The sequence below is a fragment of the Telopea speciosissima genome, chromosome 6 (assembly GCF_018873765.1).
Source record: "Telopea speciosissima isolate NSW1024214 ecotype Mountain lineage chromosome 6, Tspe_v1, whole genome shotgun sequence".
NCBI classification, from domain to species: Eukaryota; Viridiplantae; Streptophyta; class Magnoliopsida; order Proteales; family Proteaceae; genus Telopea; species Telopea speciosissima.
The window spans coordinates 65,762,963-65,784,364 of NC_057921.1; the positions used below are offsets into that span (position 1 = coordinate 65,762,963).

Genomic DNA, 21,402 nt, shown 5'->3' on the forward strand with positions numbered 1-21,402 from the left:
TTTCTAACCCTGAGTCAGGGTCAGGTCAGGGTTGAGGCCTCAGGCAGAGCCTGGCCTAGCCCGGCCCGACCCTGTTTTAAGTTATACTATAAAATATATATTGATATAGTATATAAATTATAAACTGTATATGTCATCCACATTTTGTTATATAATATATTATATATAAAGATAATAAGTGATATAAACATTTTATTATGGTGTTATTTTAAGTAATTGATAATTTTCTCCCCGGTTCAGTGAAGCCCATGCATCTCACTTCTCCCTCCCCATGATCAGGGTCAATCAGGATCAGTCCAGCCCGACCCTGCGGGCGGATCAAGATTGGGTTTTTCAGGTCTTGAGTCAGGGTCAAGTCAGGCCTGGACCCAACTATGGAGACTCAGGATTGGACTAGGATTTTATAAAGCCTGACCCAACCCGACCCTCTTGCACCCCTAATCTTTACAACTCTTAAGATGGCGGCCACAGGTTACTCATTATTTGATATGTTCGATCAGGTCATCAAACATTGACTGGCCGAGCTATTAACTACCTTGGTAGTCTGGTCCTTCTTGGTGGACCTGTAGTTATGTTAACGATATGTGGGATCCATTTAATCTGCCACGTGGCTGGTATGCTGACCTAGATTTTCTGGTATGTGAGAATTTTAGGATGAAGATTCCAAACTCTGAATCTGTAGTGGCCATATAGATCCTATACAGATGTCTAGCGATGTAAATTAGTACGTTACCAACGTTTAAAATTGAGACACGTCATCATTTGTTTGTTCCAGTTTTTTGTTTTTTGTTTTTTTGGCGGTATAACCTTCCCGAGTTCCCGATTCCACGTTCCCGCTTCTGTCTCCCTCGCATTTTTCAGTATTTTTTTGGATTTGGATTAGGAGTTTGGAGCCAAAAAGAACCAATCTTAGTAAGGACGCAAACACTTATTAATATGTCCCTTTTAATATTTTGTTATAATTATTGTTTCCTTTAAATAAATATACGTAATTCCGTATTTCTCCCTCGACGAAGAGGCCGTTGGAAGCTCGTGATACAGATCCCATAATCCTTCAATCTCTCGAATTTCGTCTCTGCAAATTCGTGTCATTATCTTGAAATCTTTTATTTTTGTTGTTTATCCCATCGAAATTACTCGTTTCACTCGCTCGTTGATCTGTTCCCTCCAACATCGGAATTCTTTTAGTTGGGAAATCTTTTTGTTTTCTCCACTCGAGTTTGAAGACGTTCGATTCTTTCTTTGAATTTAGGGCTTTTGCCGCGATATTAGATTTTATTTGGAGTTTATATTCGCTTCGGAAGCAGATTTGCGTTTTCGGTGTCGAAGGAGGAGGTTTCTGAAGGATAAAAACCATATCGTAGGATGCCGAATTCCGACGGAGTTTGATTCGATCCCTTAATTCAAGGGGTTTCCGCGGAATTAGGTTTCTTATCGAAATCGAGAGAGGAAATTGTTAAAGGACGGATGATTATTAAAAAGAAATTGAAATCCAAAATGCCTACTCTCAAGCGATGCAAAGTAGGAGAACCAGGTTGTGAAGACGACGATAGTCCAGGGATTACAAAGAAAAAGAAGACGAATGGGTATTGCCCGCTTGATCTGCTTGGCGAGGTCGCCGCCGGTAGAATTCCGTTAAGTGGTTTTGGATTACGTCGAGGGTTTGGTGATGATTGCGAGGAATTAAGCAATGTGGCAGCTTCTTGGTGCTCCGAAGTCTCTTACTGCCCCGGCGAGGTGGAGTCTGAACCAAGGAGACGAGACGGTTGGAAAGTGAAAAATCACACTGCAGAGGCTTTCCGTTCACCACTAGTCAAAACGTCTCGAGGACGCGTTCGGGTACTCCCTTCTCGTTTCAATGACTCGGTTCTCGATCCGTGGAAGAAAGAGAAGACTAAACTCGTTGCTCCAGAACGCAACTTCACTACTGAAACAGCATTCTGCAAAAAGGAGAAGTTCAACTGTAAAATTCCAAAATTTGATTATCGGATCACCAAGAAACTACGCAAGGAGGATAAATTCACGTGGCAAAGCGCCAAATGTACTCCGTTGTACAGAGAAGAAGATGAAGATGAAGAAAACGAAGAAGAAGAAGTGGGAAATATGGGGTTGAAGAGTTTTGAAATTAGGAAGTATTCTAGCTCACGTAGCTCGCTTACATCTCTTCACGAGCAGATGACCGAAGTTGCTAAGTCTCCATCCTTGGTAGAAGTTGAAGAGCCCTTCAGAACTTTTGACCTGACATGCACAGATAGGTCGTTGAAGGAGAACAATGAGAAGCGGAAAGGTTTCTACCGGCCGGAGGACTTTGTTCTGGGTGATATAGTTTGGGCAAAATCCGGAAAGAGGTATCCTGCATGGCCTGCCATAGTCATTGATCCGATGTTGCAAGCTCCTGAAAGAGTATTGAATTCCTGCGTTGCGGGAGCAATTTGTGTAATGTTCTTCGGATACTCTGGAAACGGAAAAGAGAGGGTAACTTTGAATCCTCCTTCGCTCTCTCCATTTATTTTCTGTGTTTGCTCGGCTTTATTTATTGCCAGGATTCGTTCATTAAGATTCAGTAGTAATGAGTAAATTTTTTAGTATCAGAATTTCATTCCTTATGATTTTCTGTGACTGGTGATGAGCAGGACTACGCATGGGTAAAGCATGGGATGATTTTTCCATTTTTAGATTATCTTGACAGGTTTGTATAAATAAGACTTTTGTTACTTTGGACTTACATTGCAATTAAGAAAGCTCTTTTAAGGGTAAATTTTGGTTCTTTCAGATTTCAGGGGCAGACCCAGTTGCACAAGAGCAAGCCCAGTGATTTCCGGATGGCTATAGAAGAGGCATTTTTGGCCGAACATGGTTTTATGGACATGTTGACAGATGAGGTGAACACAGTGGCTGGGCTGTCAGATTACCATCAGTCTATTCCTAGAGGTGCCCAAGAGGCCACTGATTCAAATCAGCAGCAGGAATGTAACTCTCAGAACAAGGCAAGTTGTCTTGTGTTCCAGTCCCTTCTCTCTCATCTTGTAATTGGGGTCGTGACATTAGCATCAAAGCTCCATTATAATAATCAGATCGTTTTGTTTTCTTATCATGCCATATTTTCCTTTTTTCAAGTATAACCGAAAGTAATAATCCAAATATGAATGTAAAAATTCTAAAATTTGTATGAAACTGCAGGTGGTGGACACAATACATATATGACCACATACACTGGTATAGTTTAGTGCATGGTTCTACCTTCGAAAGTGATGGGAGGAGTTCAAGGGGAAAATGGGGTTTTAAGAACTTTGAAGAACTATAAGTGCACCTTTTAAGAACTTTGAACAACTCACATATGTGTTTTTAGTAGATCATAGGGGATGCTGGCAGCATTATCATAGCTACTACAGGGAACTATGTCTGTTTGTCAAAAACCTTTGGAAAACTGTAATTTACCTTATATTTTGATTATTTATTTGAAGCATTTTATTCGTAGGGTGCATTATGGCATTTCATTAATTTGATTGTTTGTGCGTGGCATGTGCGTGTCTTCATAATTCGGTGCATAAAATTTGGCTAGTACACATTTTTATACTTATCCAGTTTATTTCCTTTTCAGGATGTGCTTGAGAAGAAAGGCTTACGACTGTGTGATGGTTGTGGGTTGAGCCTACCCAAAACTACAAAGAAGATGAAGAGTTCTAGTCTGAAGTCCCAGTTTTTATGCAAACATTGTACTACGGTTTGTATAACATGTCTTAATTTAGGTGATATAATTTAATTTTGTGTTCCAATGGTGGCTTGTAATTTCCTAAAGTTTTGCCTTATTTCCTGGTAAAATCTACTCATATGCAGTTACAAAAATCAAAACAATATTGTGGCATATGCAAGAAGATTTGGCATCACTCTGATGGTGGGAGTTGGGTGAGACAATTTACAATCTAACAAGCCCTCTCTCTCTCTCTCTCTTCATCAACCAGTATAAAGATTATTAAATAATTTGTTGTTTGTACTTCCTCATTGAATTAGGTTCGCTGTGATGGATGTAAAGTTTGGGTTCATGCAGAGTGTGACAAAATTTCCGGCAACCTTTTCAAGGTTTGGATATTATTAATCTTATTTAACTATCTTCCTTGGTTTATTTGGAGACGTCTATCTTTCTTAAGTCTGAAGGATGAGGTTACTGATTTTAGTTATTTTATATCAAAGGATCTTGAAGACTCTGACTATTACTGTCCCGATTGCAAAGCAAAGTTTAACTTTGAGTTATCAGATTCAGAAAAATGTCAGGCAAAACAAAGGTTCCTCTCAAACTCTTGTTGAATGTTTCCCTTTTTATTTTCTGTTCGTAAGGATCTTACAATTTTTGGGACAGGTCTAACAAAAACCCTGGGCAATTACTGCTTCCGGACAAGATAACTGTTGTGTGCAATGGCATGGAAGGGACATATGTTCCAAGTCTTCATTTGTAAGTGTTGGCTACTTTATAACCGCTTTCTCTTTCTCTCTCACACACTTTTTTTTTTTAAAATTGCAGAAGGCTGTGCATAAATGTTCAATGCTGTTTGTCTTTTTCTGATAAGTATCACTCAGTGTTGTTCATTTCCACTGACAAACAATTTCATCTAGTATTTTCACTAAACAACTGATGCTTAAAAACTTTTGGAAGATCAATATCATTTGCCTGAGTGTCTCACTGTGAAAGATTAAAAAATGAAAACAACAGCAGATGTGAATCACCCGTTGAGATCTCTTATTTATGCCCCAAAAAAGTGATGGAATCTCTGTGTTTTGTATCTGTCTATCTATCTGTGTCTGTGTCTGTTCTTGGTATATTGTTTCTCCCTATATTAATTAATAAAAAAAGGGTACCCAGTGCACGAGGCTCCCACCATTGCGGGGTCTTGAGAGGGTCATAATGAACGCAGCCTTACCCCTGCTTTCGCTGAGAGTTTGTTTCCAGACTTGAACCTGTGAGGTTGCACCATGGGCCGCCCTCTTACTGTTGCATCCTATATTAATTGATACAAAGTTCTATAACAGAGAGCTTCTTTTTGGGTTTGTGTGGTCTTTAAGTATTTTTCATGGACCTTTTATATGGCATAATGTAACTTGAAGCATTCTTCACTTCCTCACTTGTTGATGGCATCTCAATAAATAAAGAATATACCTCCTGAGCTGATTTGCCAAGGATGACCAAAGTTGAATAATCATGGTTCTCTATTGTTTATATCCTGCTTTTGACGTATCAGGTACGAGCTCTAATAATCTGGTTGTCCTTTTTAGTGTATGGCTACATAAAGAATCCAATGATTCATTGTATTGATAGTGCTCTTTTTTCTTCCCCCCTCCTTCCCATGGAGGTAGTGTGACTTCAAGTTATAAAATAGCTAATAGGGCATACCCAGTGCATGAGGCTCCCACCACTACGGGGTCTGGGGAGGGTCATAATGTACACAGCCTTACCCCCGCTTCACGGAGAGACTGTTTCTTGACTTGACCCTGCAACCACTAGGTCGCAATGGAGCAAGCTTACCGTTGCAGCGAGGTCCGCCCTATAGTCTGACTTTAAGTTATGCTAAAAGCATATGAGACCCGGAGAACATGAACCTAAGAATTTTTCTTCTTTGTCTTCTGCTTGATTTTCTTGTACAGTGTACTTGGAAGGTTCCATGGACTAGTTTCCATTTTGTCTTTGTCTTCTATGTAATGTAGTACTGAATTTGAGTGATCAAAACAGTACCAAGCAGGATCTTTCCACAGAGAAATCAAATAGAACAATATCAGTTGGTTAGATAACCACCAAACTCAAGTTGAGTTTACCAAACAAGGACTAGAACAACTGCTGAAAATATGAAATCAATCCAATGGCTAGATCAGCAAATATGGGGGAATCCTAGTACTACTAGGAAAAGGGCAAAACAGTAATTTCAGCTGTTAAACAGAGAACATAATTTAGCGTTTGAACTTCCAATCGATTCTGCATATGATTCTGATATCAGTAAATAAAATAGAACAGCAAATCATAAACAACATTAGTAATATCAGGGTATAGAAGAAACAAAGGCAGAATTGGAAAACAGAGATAATTCCAGTTCAAATGGTCAGAATCTTGCCAAAATTGAATCGAGTTCTTCTTTGGATTGAAGAACATTAGGTCAAAATATGGATAGATTCTAACAGTTGAATTCTTCTATTCAGAATTATGGAAAAAAATCCTTGCATATGAATTCTGAGTAGAATAGAAATTGCAGAAAATTTCAGAGGTCAACTTACTTGTTAATGGCAGAATAATAAGTAGAAGAATAAATCCAGCGATAGAACAATCCACCCGGGCTTCACACCAAAGCTTTTCATAAATCAAAATTCATGACAATGTTGGACCACTTACAAACTTCTATAGAAAACTCAAAAACTAGACTCAAACACTAAAAAGGAAAGGTCTAACCTGATCCTTAACTAATTAGGTAACCTAAACTTACTAGAAAACTGAAATAATAAAGAGAACTAGACTCAAAATAGGACCGGACTTATAGATCCTAATCCAGCCCAACACACTTAATAACAATTAAAATAAAGAAATAAAGTCGCTTAACGAATTTTGTATGCCTAGCCTCTACCCATATTATAGGACCATTAAAGTGGCCCATTCCAAAGAAAATCCATGGGATCAAAGGCTTGACATGTATAGAACCCAACCCAAGGCTTATTTCTAATAGAGGAAGCCCCATTCTATGTTTAATCTGCATCGCTATGCTTAAACTTCCAATTTTTAAGTAATAATAATGGTACACCTGGGTTGTCACTTTCCTTGGCTCTATTTTTGTCTGGTCCCATCAAATCTTAGTCTTTTTTTTTTTGACAATTCAGGAATAAAATTTTCTCCCCCTGAAAGAACTTTTCTGACAGTTTTTCTTGTTTGATTTCTGTTTCAGAGTGGTGTGTGGGTGCGGGTCATGTGGACCAGAGAAGCGATCACTTAGTGATTGGGAGCGACATACAGGTTCCAAAAAGAAAAACTGGAAGACAAGTGTTAAAGTGAAAGGTTCAATGCTACCACTGGAACAATGGGTTTGTACTTGAAGTGGATCTTGTTATTTTTAGCATCCTACTAGATTCTCTTCTCTTTACTTCAGCATTTCTACTTTTAGATAATTTTACACAAACAATTAGGCAATTAGCTTCTTGCAACTGATAATTGTAACACATGAACATCGTTTAAAAATTTAATATTTAAATTCATTTTTGTTCAAATTTGATGGACAACATTTATGATATTTTCCTTTGATTTTATTCCTGTATGGTACTTCTGTGCTCCATTGGTCAAAGTCCATGTTAGATAAGCTACTTATTCTTCTTCCCTTTTCTTTGGGGGGGGGGGGGGGAGGGAAGGATGGTGGGGGTGGAGGAGTGTTTCTAAGCACGGGAATGGGCAGATCCCGCCAGACCTTCAAAACAATAATAGCAAGTTACAATTTTACCAAAAACGACAGTCGCATTTTGCGGCAGAGATCAAATAGATCTGCTGAAAATCCAGGGAGTTTCAACTTTTAAGACAATGAGCTCATTTACATTGTTGTGAAGTAATTGGATAATTTCATTAGTTTCTGCATGTGTATAAGCCACGTTTGATGCTTGGAATTTTAAGATCTTGTGATTATTCCCATTTACAATGGGATACCAATTGGTTTCTTTGTACTGAGCAGCTTGCTTGTAACACATGGCATTTTTAACTCTTTCTATATGGTTTCCCCATCCTAGTTGGGGGCAAAGTCAATGTATTGATTCTCGTGAAAAAGAAAAAGAAAAAAAATAGAATCTCATATAATGAGACCAGCAGCTTACTTGTAACACATGGCATTTTTAACTCTTTCTATATGGTTTCCCCATCCTAGGTGGGGGCAAAGTCAATGTTTTGATTCTCATGAAAAAGAAAAAAAAAATTAGAATCTCATATAATGAGACCAGACTTGGAGTAGAAACAATAGGCAAATGCAAATAATGTTTTGTGACAGTGTTTACAAGCTATGATACCTTTGCTACTCATTGAAGATGAAGAGCTGAAGGATTCATCAGTTTTCAGCAACCATATGCCCTCAACTGAAGAACCCCCCTGTAACCGTAAACCTCCGTGGTGGTGTGGCCTAGCATGGAATTGCACTTCAATTCTCTGACTTTTCTTACCACTGCTTAATTTTGAGAAAGGTGAAGTTATGGAAGTACTGATCCAAAACTTCCTATGAAACCTGATGTTTCAGTGATGCTATTGGCTTTACCGATTATGTTCTTATGGTTTTGGATTTGTGATGGTGCTAACTTACCCTTTTTCTCTGCATTTTGTTTTGATTATTTTTCAATGCTCTCTGTTTGGTAAATGGGATATTCTTTTCTAGTGTACTGTTCTTTGGAAACAGTACATGCAACTACTGTTGCAGTACAATTTGTTGTTTTTAATTCCTTTATTTTTGAATTTTGCAGATGCTGCAGGTTGGAGAGTATCATTTACGTGGTCTTGTTTCTGTTACTCCTCTTAAACGACCTTCTCTGAAGGTACAGAAGCAGAAGTTGCTTGATTTCTTGCAAGGTAAAGTTGTTCATCCTAGCACAGAGACTTTTCCTATCTTATCAATTTCAATTATCATTTGTCCCTCTGGGCAATACATGTGAAGATGCCTTTACATGGTCGAGCTCACCATTAGATAGACTGGTTAATTTATGTGTTTCATTATCACAGAAAACTATGAACCTGTACATGCTAAGTGGACGACAGAACGGTGTGCTGTTTGCAGATGGGTTGAGGATTGGGATTACAATAAAATTATTATCTGCAATAGGTAGTTCCATTGGACTATTGTTTACTCAAGTAATCTGGGTTGAAATCGGAATTATATTTTGCTTTTGCAATTTCTGCAGACTATCACTATCCCAAAGATATATATGTAATTAGTTAATTTGATATATCCAGATGTCAAATAGCAGTCCACCAAGAGTGCTATGGAGCAAGAAATGTTCGTGATTTCACTTCATGGGTTTGCAGAGCATGTGAAACACCTGACGTAAAACGGGAGTGTTGCCTTTGTCCTGTGAAAGGCACGTTTTCTAGATTTTGCTGAAGCTTGTGATTTGGTCATTCTATTTGGAAGTCTACTGTTTATATGGTTTTCAGATAAATATTTCCTATGAAGTTCTAGGTTTAAAGGATCTTGTTACACTGGATCTATAACTTTCTTGGTTCTTCAACATGAAGTTAAGGGTTGATTCCCAGTTTTTTTTTTACCATGAAAGGCAGTTCTTATCTTCTTGCCTTTTAACTCTACCAATACAGAGAATATTCTGTTAAATACAGCATTTACCAGTTCTCTCCAGTTTATGGTTTCTGTAAGTTACTGCTTCTACCAATTGATGTCCTTATTTAATTTGTTCTCTTTCTTCATTAGGGGGTGCTCTGAAGCCGTCTGATGTTGATGATCTGTGGGTTCATGTGACATGTGCGTGGTTTCAACCAGAAGTTTCTTTCTCAAGTGATGAGAAGATGGAACCTGCTGTTGGAATTTTGAGAATTCCATCACATAATTTTGTTAAGGTAAAAACAGGGCGGGGGGGGGGGGGGGAACTCTTCTGATTTTAACATTGTTTGAGTTACTTTAAAAAATTGTAAATATTTTTCTGAGATTTTCAAGAAATTTAAAAAATTAGTTTCTCATGAGAAATATGTTATCTTTCCCTCTGAATGGAATTTTTCCCCATCTCAAAAGATAAACATCAAAGTATCCTGGAAAGTTATAATATTGTAACTATTCCTCCTCCTGTCTGTCTGTCTTTTCATGGTGAATAGTAGTCACTTTTGCTTACATTGATATGTAAGTAGGTAGATATGTATATAACTATATATACAAATTCACATGCACTATGCATATGCTCCTTTTCTGTTTTCTATGGAAGAAAGAGATCTTCCCAGAGTTTCCCTAGCTAAAGTGGCTTGTTTAACTGTTATGTAATTATTATTTCTCAACGAATGCCTTCTCAAGTAGTGCTCTTGTTTGCTGTGGGTTAGGTTTGTGTGATCTGTAAACAAATGCATGGTTCCTGCACACAGTGTTACAAGTGTTCCACATATTATCATGCAATGTGTGCATCAAGGGCGGGGTATCGCATGGAGGTAATTTGCATTGTGATTTTCATTTATACATACACCATGCTATAGAAATTGTGCAATTTTGGATACAACACTTTTATGAAGAATGTTCTGGAAGTTAAGTGCATGATATTTAGTTGTGATTGTGTTTGTAGTGATCTGATTCACTCTTGATCATCATTTATGACTTCCAACAGTTTTTAAGTTGACAAGTATGTGACAGCTAAAAGCAGAAAATATAACAATTTTAATTGCTATAGAAGGGACTAAATTTGTTGCAACTTTTCAGTAGGTTTCTTTTTGTATTTCTTCTGTATGATGTATTGTTTCTATTGGCAATTCAGTGTGTTTTCCTGAGCCATGTTTACTGTGTCATTTTGTGAATGCATATCTGCATTATGATTACCAGAAGAAGATGCAAAGCCTTTCTTCTATGTGAAGAAGATTAATGTTGAATGGGTAATCATCTAGAAATATTTGGAAAATAGTTGCAGTAAATATCTGGAAATAAAGAAGAGGACATTAAAGAAACAATATTGCTCCGAAGGGTTCAATGCAATCCCACATTGAGAAGCGAAGCATTCACACTCCTAATTACCATAATATTGCTTGATTCCTTGAAACCTTGTTGAGCTTGAATAATAGAAAACTCTCCCTGTTGAAGCACAGGTACAGTACTTTCACCTGAATAACATCTCTGGAGACATGCCACTCTACTAATAAAAGCAATTACAAAACTTTCCTTCATTGAACCCACGCACTAAACATGCCAAAAATAGACCATTGTCATGAGATAAAGCCCGACCACATGTGCTCCCAAGCCCAGGTCAATGAATTGCTACTAATTCTTATAGCTAATAAAATATCATACAAAAATACAATCGGAGCCGAAACTACAACTGATAACAAATTAAATGATGCCATAAGGGGCTCATATGCAATGTATGAAATTTTAAGCAAGTCTGTCGTTAGCGAAAAATTTCTCTGTAGGGGTCACAATCTGCAAAATTGGCAAATTGCCTATATTTTGAGTGAAACCTGTCAAAATAGGTGAAATATTTCAGTTTCTCCAGGGTTCAAAATCACTCCAGTTGAAATTTCAATCATTGCCCTTATGTAGTACCATGTGGATTCAGAAGTAGTGAGTCTCTCGTGGGCCTTGTGATGCAAAGGCCTTACAATTATGCCCTGATCTCATAGACTGTTAAGAGGCTCTCCACACGGTTCCAATCATGAGACTGTGAAACCCATGCGGAGCCTACTTGACTTGTAGCCTCTTAGTGTGAAGAACTCTTTTGATGGGCTTTCATATGTGAAGAGATTAAGGGAGTATGTACTTCCTTTATATGTCTGAATTTAAAGTGCTTTATGTGGCTATTGGTACATTTTCTATAAGTTTGTAGGGATCTAATCTCCCCCCCCCCCCCCCCAAGAAAAAAAAGTCACACACGCCATACAAACGCTTCTTTTGAAAAACCATTACCTAAGGGCTTCTTGGCTGGAAAATATGATGTTCGTGGACACTGTCAAGAGTTCCATATTTTTTTATAATTTGAAGTAGTATTGAGAAGCCGTCTCTCTTTCTTGAAGACCTAGTAAGTTTGCCCAGGGCCACTTAAATGATTGGAACTTGCATGTCAAATGCCGCTATTGAATAGATTTTCTGGTTTTTAATTCTCAATATCATGTTACCAACCTACATAGTGAAGCTTTTTTCAATCCCTATCCGGGAGATGGATCTTTTTTGTGAATATATTGAAGTTTAGCTGTAATATACAAATGGTTTGTGATAATGTGATTTCCTTTACAGAATGACGTTAGTATATAATGTGATTTCATGTACAGAATGACATTAATGTGCTAAGATGCATCTCAAGTTCCATTTCTTTTACTTGAATTTCTTTTAGTTGTATGAATCTGATAGGTGCCTTTCTGTTAAGACTTGCAAATGCACCTACCAGTTGAAACCTCTAAATTGCTAGTCAAATACTGTTGTTGGTTTGCTATGATATTTTACTTATACTATATTTAACTTGTAGTTGCACTGCTTGGAGAAAAATGGGAGACAGATCACAAAAATGATCTCATATTGTGCTTATCACAGGTAATGTTATCTGCTTTTTGTCAGTTTCTACCTAATGTTCTATGAATAGAACTGTGAACAAAAATAGGATTGTAATATGTTAGTGGGAGGGCTCCAATTTGCAAATAGCCCTTGTAGTGACTTTGGAATTCCCTGTGTGATGGAACCTTTCCTGTAGATCTTCTAGCACATGACTTTGATTGTGTTTGTTGCCACCGATCTGAGTTTCTTTTGTGGCGGGATTCTGTACCTACCTTTTAGCCTGTGGCCAGTCTAGAAGAACATGAGAGATAGGATGCTTGATAATAATACAGGATTAATTATCAGGAGGTGCATGTAAACATCGACTTGCTTTTGCTTGTATGTGTGTTCTAGAAACAAACAATTTTTGTGGAAACTAAAATTTTGCAAGCACAAGCATTTACCTGCAATTAATGCAGAAATTGTGATTCTTGGTCTTCTTGTAATTTTTTAAACTTAACTGGGCATACTGACACTCTACTCAAATCAATTAAGCCCAATCCCAATTAATTAGATTGGCTACATGGATTCTGTTCTCTATTCCACTATTTAAAGCCATAGAGCTTTTAAGCAGTCATGTGTCTTGACTCTCAACATTTCAAAGTTCAAACCAGGTCATATTAGGTCTCCCTATTGTTCTCTTACCACCTTGAATTCGTCCACATCATTCCTTATTGGTGTATTTTCTGGTCTTCGTTGCATCTGTTTGAGCCACATCAATCTGCCTTCCCTCATCTATTTGTCTATTGTTGCAACTCGTAAGTTCCTCGGAACATATTCATAGCTAATTCTATACTTCGTAATCCATCTTAACATCCCGTCTCAGAATCTCAGCTGTGTACTCAATTTTTAAATGGGCATCCAACTCTTCTGTGCTTATATCAAAGTTGAATACCTCTTTCTGGGCATCACATCAAGGTTGGTAACACCTAATAATATCTTATTTATTGACTGGTGAAAGACAATAAATGTTTGGGCGACTAGTAGTTGTCATCAATACTATAAACTCCGGTATATTTTCCCTATACCTGAAGGGCTGCCTAGTGCCCTAGTCTGCAGCAATCCATGTGGAGGATGTTGTTTCTGCAAGAACAGTTTATTGTGAAGGCTTGTATGCAAACAATATATTGATATGTTTTATTTCATTGTTTTATATGTTGGCCAGGGCTCCAAATCCAGATACTGTTTTAGTTATACAGACCCCAATAGGGGTTTTCTCTGCCAAAAGCTTGCTTCAAAATAAGAAGCGGATGGTTTCCCGGCTAATGTCATCCAACAGAACAGAAGTTCTAGAGGATTCAGCCTCGGAGATTGATCAGTTTGAATCATCTTCTGCTGCAAGGTGCCGGATCTTTAAAAGATCAAAACATAAGGTACATCACAATGTTCTACAAGTCAATTTTGTTGTACACTTGTACGGTTATTACTAATCTAGCTTTAGGCTTATTGTTTAGAGAGTAAATATATTGTGGGGGTATGTGGCTCAAATTGGGTCAATGCGAGGATGAGGAAGCCCCAATGGTACTGTTCTAGCAGATTTGCATTACTGAAAGTCTGTAGACATCAGTGCATTGTTTCTGGGTTGTCAGAATGCAAGTTATGATAGATTGGCTACTACCCTTGGATTGGGCTAACTATTTGCCTTAGAGATATCTCTAGTTGTAGCTGATATTCTTAGAATTGTGCATATTTAATTTCTCATGTTGTTCTTTTGCTTGTCAGAGGACTGGCCAAGAGGCAATAGCACACCGAGTAAAGGGGCCATGTCAGCATCCGTCGGACACAATAGAATGCTTGAATACGTTTAGGGTAATATATTTTATCATATAATCATTTTCGGTGAATTTTTTTCTTTGTTATTTTTAATGGGACATTGAGATGAATCGTTGTAGAATTGATGGGCTTGATATTTCTTCCAACAGGAAGAACAGGATCCCAGATCCTTTTCAACATTCAAGGAACGGCTTCATCACTTACAGGCAAATTATCCATCTTTTTAAAAAAAAAAAGTTATTACTGCTTGCCTAATTTACTTTCTAATCTTTCTCTGGTGTTTATTCATGACTGTAGAGAACCGAAAATGATAGAGTTTGCTTTGGTAGATCCGGCATACATGGATGGGGTCTCTTTGCTCGTCGAAATATTCAAGAAGGAGAAATGGTATGCCTTTGAACCTTAATATGGATTCTGAAGTGCTTGTCTTTCACCTGAAAATATCAAAAGGTCAAGAAATATTTCTTGAGGGATTGATTGCTTGCTAGCTCCCCTCTGCCTTTCTTTTGGTTGAATGAGGTTTAGGTTTGCATTTGATGTATAACTCGTAATATTGATCAAAAATTTTTTGTGTGAGGTACAATTAGTTTGTCATTTAATGCAAGCAATTGCTATTACAAAACATATGCATTTATTTCCAAATATATATATAATTATATATACTGTGATTTCTCAGAATTATGATACAATCCTTGACGGAACTTTGCTTTGCCTGTATTCAGGTCCTTGAGTATCGTGGTGAGCAGGTTAGGGGCAGTGTTGCAGATCTAAGGGAGGCACGCTACCGGTTGGAAGGCAAAGACTGCTATGTAATTTTCTTCACTTGTCTCTGTTTGCTTGATCTCAACATTTAATGGCCGTATTGTCATTGACACTTCTATAAAGGCAAATCCTTTAAAGTCCTGTTGACATTGTCTTGAAACCCTCAAACAAGGACTGAGTTAAAAAAAAAATATTATTTTTCCCCTAGCATAAAATTAAAGGGAAAGAATTATGCCATCTAGTTAATATGCAAATGTGCTTACTCTGCTGCCTCCATTGTAGAAACCTAAGATCCCTTGTATTTTTGGGACTAGCACACCTGTGCAAGAATGGGCCAGGCAAGGAGCTTTTCTCTCTCTCTCTCTCTCTCTCCCTCTCCCCCCCCCCCCTGCGTCAAGGGAGAGGAGTTGCTTACTGCCTGCCTCTTTAGTCTTACAGGGAGTGTAAGGTCCCATCATTTTTTCTAGGTGCTGCTATTCACACAACTGTAGAGTGTCCAGTCAATGATCATATTTGATCATTTTACTTCTTTCTGGAGTTCTTTGGTGGGCTGAATGCTCATGCTCTCCCATAGAGATCAATTTTTGGCTTAGGAGATGCAAATGGGGAGCATCTGATGGTGGAATTGTATTCTGGTCCCTCCCTCCCAAGGTTTTTCGTTTTCAAGGCCGGTTATGAACTTATGACTGGCCGAAACCGAGATATAGGTTTCGGTCAAAACCTGGTATTTTTTTGGTCAAACTTGAAACCTAGGTTTTGAGGCCCAGAAAATGGTTTTTTGACCAGATTTTTTTGTGCCTGCCTATTTTAACATTTTACACCTATTCCATGAATTAGTTTCACAAAAAACCACCCAAAACGGGACTTGTTTGGATCCAAGTTTGCTAGTGTACGCTGAATGATGTTGTACACTTGCCATATTATAAAACTCTGAGTCTACATATAATTTTGCTATTGGAAATGTAAATATGCAATTAAAACAATCAAAATATACGTTAGGTTAGGGAAATACAAGCATACAACACTCACCACTCAATTTCACGTGGAGTTTCTTGGGAGGGGGGTCCATTCTATGAGCTGGATTGAATAAATTGCAGCTGCTCCTCGGAATGCAACACATATGTATCTCATGACATGTTTTGGGCTCAATTGTTCGGATAGTTCATTATTGCTCACCTATAAGCCTCATTATCAACATATCCAAGGTTTCCCAACCTAGGGTATTTTTCACTATTTAACATATAAAAAATTGAAACAAAACTACCATGCCTATATACTAATTCTTCCAAAAATTAGATTTTGGGAAAAAATGTTACATTCAAGCTCATATGATGCAAATACACTGGAAATGTTGAATGCGTATGAAAATGCAAAAGAGTGCTGATTGATGAAAGTGATTTAGGCAAAAAATTGAAGTTTGTGGCAAAATCTACCTCTCGTGTCAAAACTGTCGAAATCTTCCCCTCGGTCGAAACCTGTCGAAATAAAACAAGTTTTGATGGAAACATGGGATTTTATGTGGCTGGTTCCACCAAGTTTCAGGTGAAACTGGTCGCACCATGTTGAAACTACCGAAACATGCGAAACCTGGTCAAAACTGGTTGAAACCTGGTATGAATTAGTATTGACCATGGTTTCGTCTCGGTACCAGTTGAAACCGAGATTAAGAACCATGCTCCCTCCTGCAGGTATGATGTCTAATAATATTTTTGGTGGTGCTAGATATTTTTATGATCTTATGCTTGTGCCCTTTTTTGTTTACTCTTTACCCATGTGACAAATGGTGGGGTTATATTTTATTCAAGCTGAAGTTCAATTTGTATCTCTTCTGTTTTGTTACTTTCGATCCTTGGGTTGTGTTTCTAACACTGGAAGGTGCTGACTTCTTATTCTGCAGTTGTTTAAGATCAGTGAAGAAGTAGTGGTTGATGCCACCGACAAAGGGAACATCGCACGCTTAATAAATCATTGTGTAAGTTGACCATAACTGATTTGTGAGAAAATTTTCATTTGTATCTGTCACTATTGCTTTCTCATTTATATTCACTACCTATTGATTTTATTCATTCCATTACCAGCATTATGCGTGTAGTTTATCACTTTATCTCCTAAGACACTCATCATTCTGAGGAACCTAACCTCAAGATTGGTGTTGAATTCTTTTTATCCATACCTGCAGTAAGTTGTAACTGTGTTCTGCTCATGATGATCACTGATTCAAAACAATTACTTTGCTCTTGGTACAGTGCATGCCCAATTGCTATGCAAGGATTATGAGCGTCGGGAATGATGAGAGCCGGATTGTACTAATTGCTAAGACAAATGTTTCCGCCGGTGATGAGCTAACGTATATTCTCTCTCTCTCTCTGATTGTGATTGTGGTTGTGTGTGCGCACAGAGCATTGTTTAAAAAATAATAAGGATTAGATTGTTATCATTACTATTATTATTGTTGTTTCATCTGGTTTCGAGCCATATCACAAATGGTGCTGTGTTTGCTTTTCAATAACCCTAAAATTGACAATTTTCCTTGTGATTTCATCTGACAGTTATGATTACTTGTTCGATCCTGATGAATGTGATGAGTTCAAGGTTCCCTGCCTCTGTCAAGCACCCAACTGCCGGAAATTCATGAATTAGCTGACATAATTACCATTGTTTCTCCAAAATGGAGCACTGACCAACTCCCCTTACAAGATCTCAGGGTTTTGTTAGCTAAGTATATATTTACTTTTCCATTTTTTCTTTGATAATCTTTCAAGCTTAATAAAAGCTCAAGGTTACCCCTCTTCTTTTTTCTCTTTTTTATCTTTTGAGATTTTCCCCTTTTAGGCATTCTTCATGTAAATTGTTCTACTGTTCCATCAATTTAATTTAGCGCTTTTTTCAGCTAATATTTGGTTTCTCTTGAGAGGAAAAACTTCAGATGCATTTCCATGTAACATGTGTATCAAAGAAATATATAGAGTGACATTATTGTAGAGCAATGCTGGGATGTTTCTGGCAGATTCTGTCCATAAATACTACAACCATTCATAATGGTACACTACACATGCGGGGCTTCAAACTACATTTGATGGTTCTGAATTGTACCGAGTCGACAACGTGCTCCGAACAATGGAAGCAAGGCTGTTCCAATTTCTGGGATCACTTGACAAGGAAATGATCTCTGCCGAACATTAACTGCAATGTTTCATATTTGGGGCAATTGCTATCACTACCTTACCTTAAACTTCTTTTCTGATATTACCATGCTTTTAAACTTTTACATCTCCTTCTACCCTCATGTTTTTATATACCCAGACTGCTCTTCTTTTTCACCTATTAACCTGCTAATCTATTTAACTGACCATTCTTCTATTTTTTATTATTTTTGTCGTTAAAATAATAAAAAATGAAAGCATCTCGTTTCTTCTCTCCTTTTTTTTTATTCCATTCTTATTTTTTCTTCAATTTTTTTAATTTAATTAATTTTTTTATTTAATATTTCATCCTCATCGTTGTTCTGTGTCAGATAATGCAGCCCATTCTAGAATGGGCTTTTTAACAACACTCCCAAATATCGGACTGATCTAACAGCTTTGGATTCAAATAGTCTGAAACCATTGCAGACATGTCTTGTTTAGTGATACAGGAATCGTAGGTTCGCATAACTGATTAGGAAAGTGTTGTATGCGTGGGTAGTGGATGGATAATTCTTTTATTTGAATAGTTAGTGTAATACTTTAAATAGATTAGCAATAGAGGAGATTTGGATAGATTTGAATTGTTCAGGTTCCTACAAATTCTCTATGGGGAAAGAGGATAGGCGGCCTCCTGATTTCGCCATGACATCAGGTTTAGTCTATAAAACAAGAAATTATCATATTTTTATCTTATTTAATTCCCTAGTTATCTCTTTTTTGTCTTTCTTATCTTCTTCCTCTATTATCTCTCTTTTCAGTCTTGTTCAGAATGAATGGAAGCGTACTTTGGAAAGATGTGGTTAAGGATGTAAACGGATCGGATTTGGCTCAGATAGTGTTATATCCGCATCCATATCCGATTAGCTTTCGGACAGATTTGGATACGACTAAACGGATATGGACATGAATACGAATCGAATATTTTATTGGTTTACATGTAAATATAGCTTTTCGACTAGTTATAGTCTATCTGTATCCCCTTCCATTTAGTTTTCGGATGGATTTGAATAGTGCTACATGGATACGAACACAGATATGAAAACAAATTTTGACTATTCATTTACACCAGTAGATGTGATGCTCCTATTTCTCAATTCCCAGTCAGCATATACTTAGTAATGCTTCTTCCCCTAAGCTTGTATCCGGTCGATTACCTACTCATTATTGGGAATTTAACCTAACGATTGTCGGTCAATGCACGGATCTTTGGAGGATGGGATTGATCTCCTCTCAAATAGTCAAATGAGAACTTTACCGTATTATGAGATAAAAAGGGTTACCTTTTGAACGGCAAGTATATTTCTTTTCCACACCCGAGTAAAGCAAAGAATTCACACAATTTTTGCGATCGTTAGGAATGCACACTAACACTCTCTCTTCTAGGGTTTCAAAAATCTCTAATAGTTCACAGAGAAAGGGAAAGAGAGAGAGGAGCAGTCAAAATCGATGTCTGCTCCTCCTCTTATTCTCTTTTATAGTTTTGGCATGTCAAACTGGAATTGGGATTCACAATCTCAATATGACTCATCATCTTATTGTCAACATAGGTGCACGGTCTCTTTGATGACACGTGTCCTTGTCAACGTCATGCGTCCTAATTTGCCACAAAAGTGGGAAGAGATAGAATCCTATTAGGAATCTTACGTACTCCAAATATTTTAAAATTATTACTAGGGAGAAGTTTTCATGCACGGTCATGTTCCTTTTCACAAAAAATTAGAAAAGTTATAAACCCCCACCCAGTAATTAATGCCTCGAAACTTCCACCCTTTGTATGAAAATTTCCCCCTTATTACTAATCTCATTAATTAGAAAAAAAAAATAAAAAAATATACCCAGTGCTCCCATCATAGTGGAGACTAGGGAGAGTCATAATGTACGCAGTCTTACCCTCGCTTATCATAATAAAATATTAATAGATAAGCTAAAACCATTATCATCCCAAAATAGATATTCACAGTTTAATCAAATTAATTTTCATTAGTCTCTTCATTAATCAATATCACATAATGGACTATAGGATATGTGATTTAATTACTGTCAAACCCTAGTCCATCGAATATGCCAATACAGAGATTATATGTAAGTGATTAGACCAAAAGTTTTCAAAAAAAAAAATATAATAAATCATATTAAATTTCAAAAATATTTTGTAAACACTTTATAAAACCGTTACCGGATTCAAATTTCTGTCTAATCATAAACAGACATTCTTCCTCTTTATAGTTCCTAGAAGAGCAGTGGATTTGTGTTAAACATCACTTGTTCACAATCAAACACCATGAACCTAATACACCGATATATAGTCAATGAGATATCATTCATTGATGTACCAAACTCCATAATGTGTAACCGCAACGACAAGGACCTCTTAGGTCAAGGGACCAATCGAACTATACTATCGAAAATCTTGTTCATTATCAATTGACATATATAGTCAAGGAGATCAACCATTGACGTGCCAAAGTCCATAATGTGTAACCGCAACAAGAAGGACCTCTTAAGGTCAAGGTACCAATCGAACTCTACTATCGAAAATCTTGTTCATTATCAACCGACAGTAACACATGCAAGACTCTCGTGTGATCCTATACAATGTACACACTGTACGTGTACATATGTCTTGAAATCTCCATTCCAAAGAACACATAGTATGATGACCCTATGAACAAGACATCCTATCTTATCCCTAGTCTAATACTATTTTATGTGAACCTAAGGACAACTATAGCTGGTTAAATTATCATGCATAATAAAATGAAGGGAGATGGATAAGCCCACTGCCCTCGTGCAGTAAGCTAGCGGGAAGAACCAAGGGGCATCATACCATTCATACGAATGAAAAATGAATTGCATTGATTGGTGGCAACGAACCTCGTGCGGGAGAGCATAGTTTTATTAATTGAAAATAGATAGGGTTCACCTAATTCGAATCTGACTCTGATCTAGAGTCCAATTGATTTCTGCAACCCTCTTTAGAATTGTCCATTATTTCAATTTGATTTTTATTTTGGCAATTGTTTCTTTCTTTTAATCATTAGATAATAGCAATGAAACTTCTACTTAGCAAGAATCCCCCCTAATATGTTGAATAAAAAACTTTAAAAATAAAATAAAATAGATTTTGAAAATATAATTGTCTCTTCTTTTCTTTTCGAGTTTACACCCAAAGAGTGGAGAAGAAGAAAACCTTCAAAAATTCAAATACGAAGAATAAGTCGAATTCGTAAAAAGAGGCAGTTTCCATTTCCCCTTCACCCATAGCAAAACAAGTATTCCTTCAAAGTGGAGATCAGTGAAGGTGCGATACCGGTTATAATGAAGGTAGAGAGTAAAGACATTCTTTAAAGACTGCAATATCTTGGGTTAATCCCACAAGTGGAGGCATTTTTTTGAACTAAAAACATTGTTGTTCCTTAGAGGTGCTAAAGCATAATTTTAGAACTGGCCCTTCACCAGAT

At 37.2% G+C, this 21,402-nt stretch overlaps 1 protein-coding gene across 1 annotated transcript; it reads left to right on the forward strand.

Annotated features, from left to right (window-relative positions):
• Window positions 1-1,455: 1,455 nt before the first annotated feature.
• Window positions 1,456-17,645, forward strand: LOC122664687 (histone-lysine N-methyltransferase ATX4-like). Its single transcript, XM_043860630.1, has 23 exons — window positions 1,456-2,475; window positions 2,634-2,689; window positions 2,774-2,987; window positions 3,602-3,724; window positions 3,838-3,906; window positions 4,012-4,080; window positions 4,192-4,283; window positions 4,358-4,450; window positions 6,918-7,053; window positions 8,461-8,566; window positions 8,717-8,816; window positions 8,948-9,072; window positions 9,420-9,565; window positions 10,037-10,141; window positions 12,157-12,221; window positions 13,387-13,594; window positions 13,944-14,030; window positions 14,144-14,200; window positions 14,292-14,381; window positions 14,717-14,803; window positions 16,654-16,728; window positions 17,003-17,103; window positions 17,306-17,645. Exons 1-23 carry the CDS (start codon window positions 1,468-1,470, stop codon window positions 17,394-17,396), a joined length of 3,303 nt encoding a protein of 1,100 aa, XP_043716565.1. The 5' UTR covers window positions 1,456-1,467; the 3' UTR covers window positions 17,397-17,645.
• The last annotated feature ends 3,757 nt before the right edge of the window (window positions 17,646-21,402 follow it).

What these genes read in the sequence shown, in the direction of transcription:
- LOC122664687 (XM_043860630.1), top strand. Translation starts at nt 1,468, where the DNA reads ATGATTATTAAAAAGAAATTGAAATCCAAAATGCCTACTCTCAAGCGA. An exon ending in AATGCTTGAATACGTTTAGG is followed by an intron (nt 14,031 to 14,143) that starts GTAATATATTTT and finishes TTCTTCCAACAG; the next exon opens with GAAGAACAGGATCCCAGATC. An exon ending in AACGGCTTCATCACTTACAG is followed by an intron (nt 14,201 to 14,291) that starts GCAAATTATCCA and finishes TCATGACTGTAG; the next exon opens with AGAACCGAAAATGATAGAGT.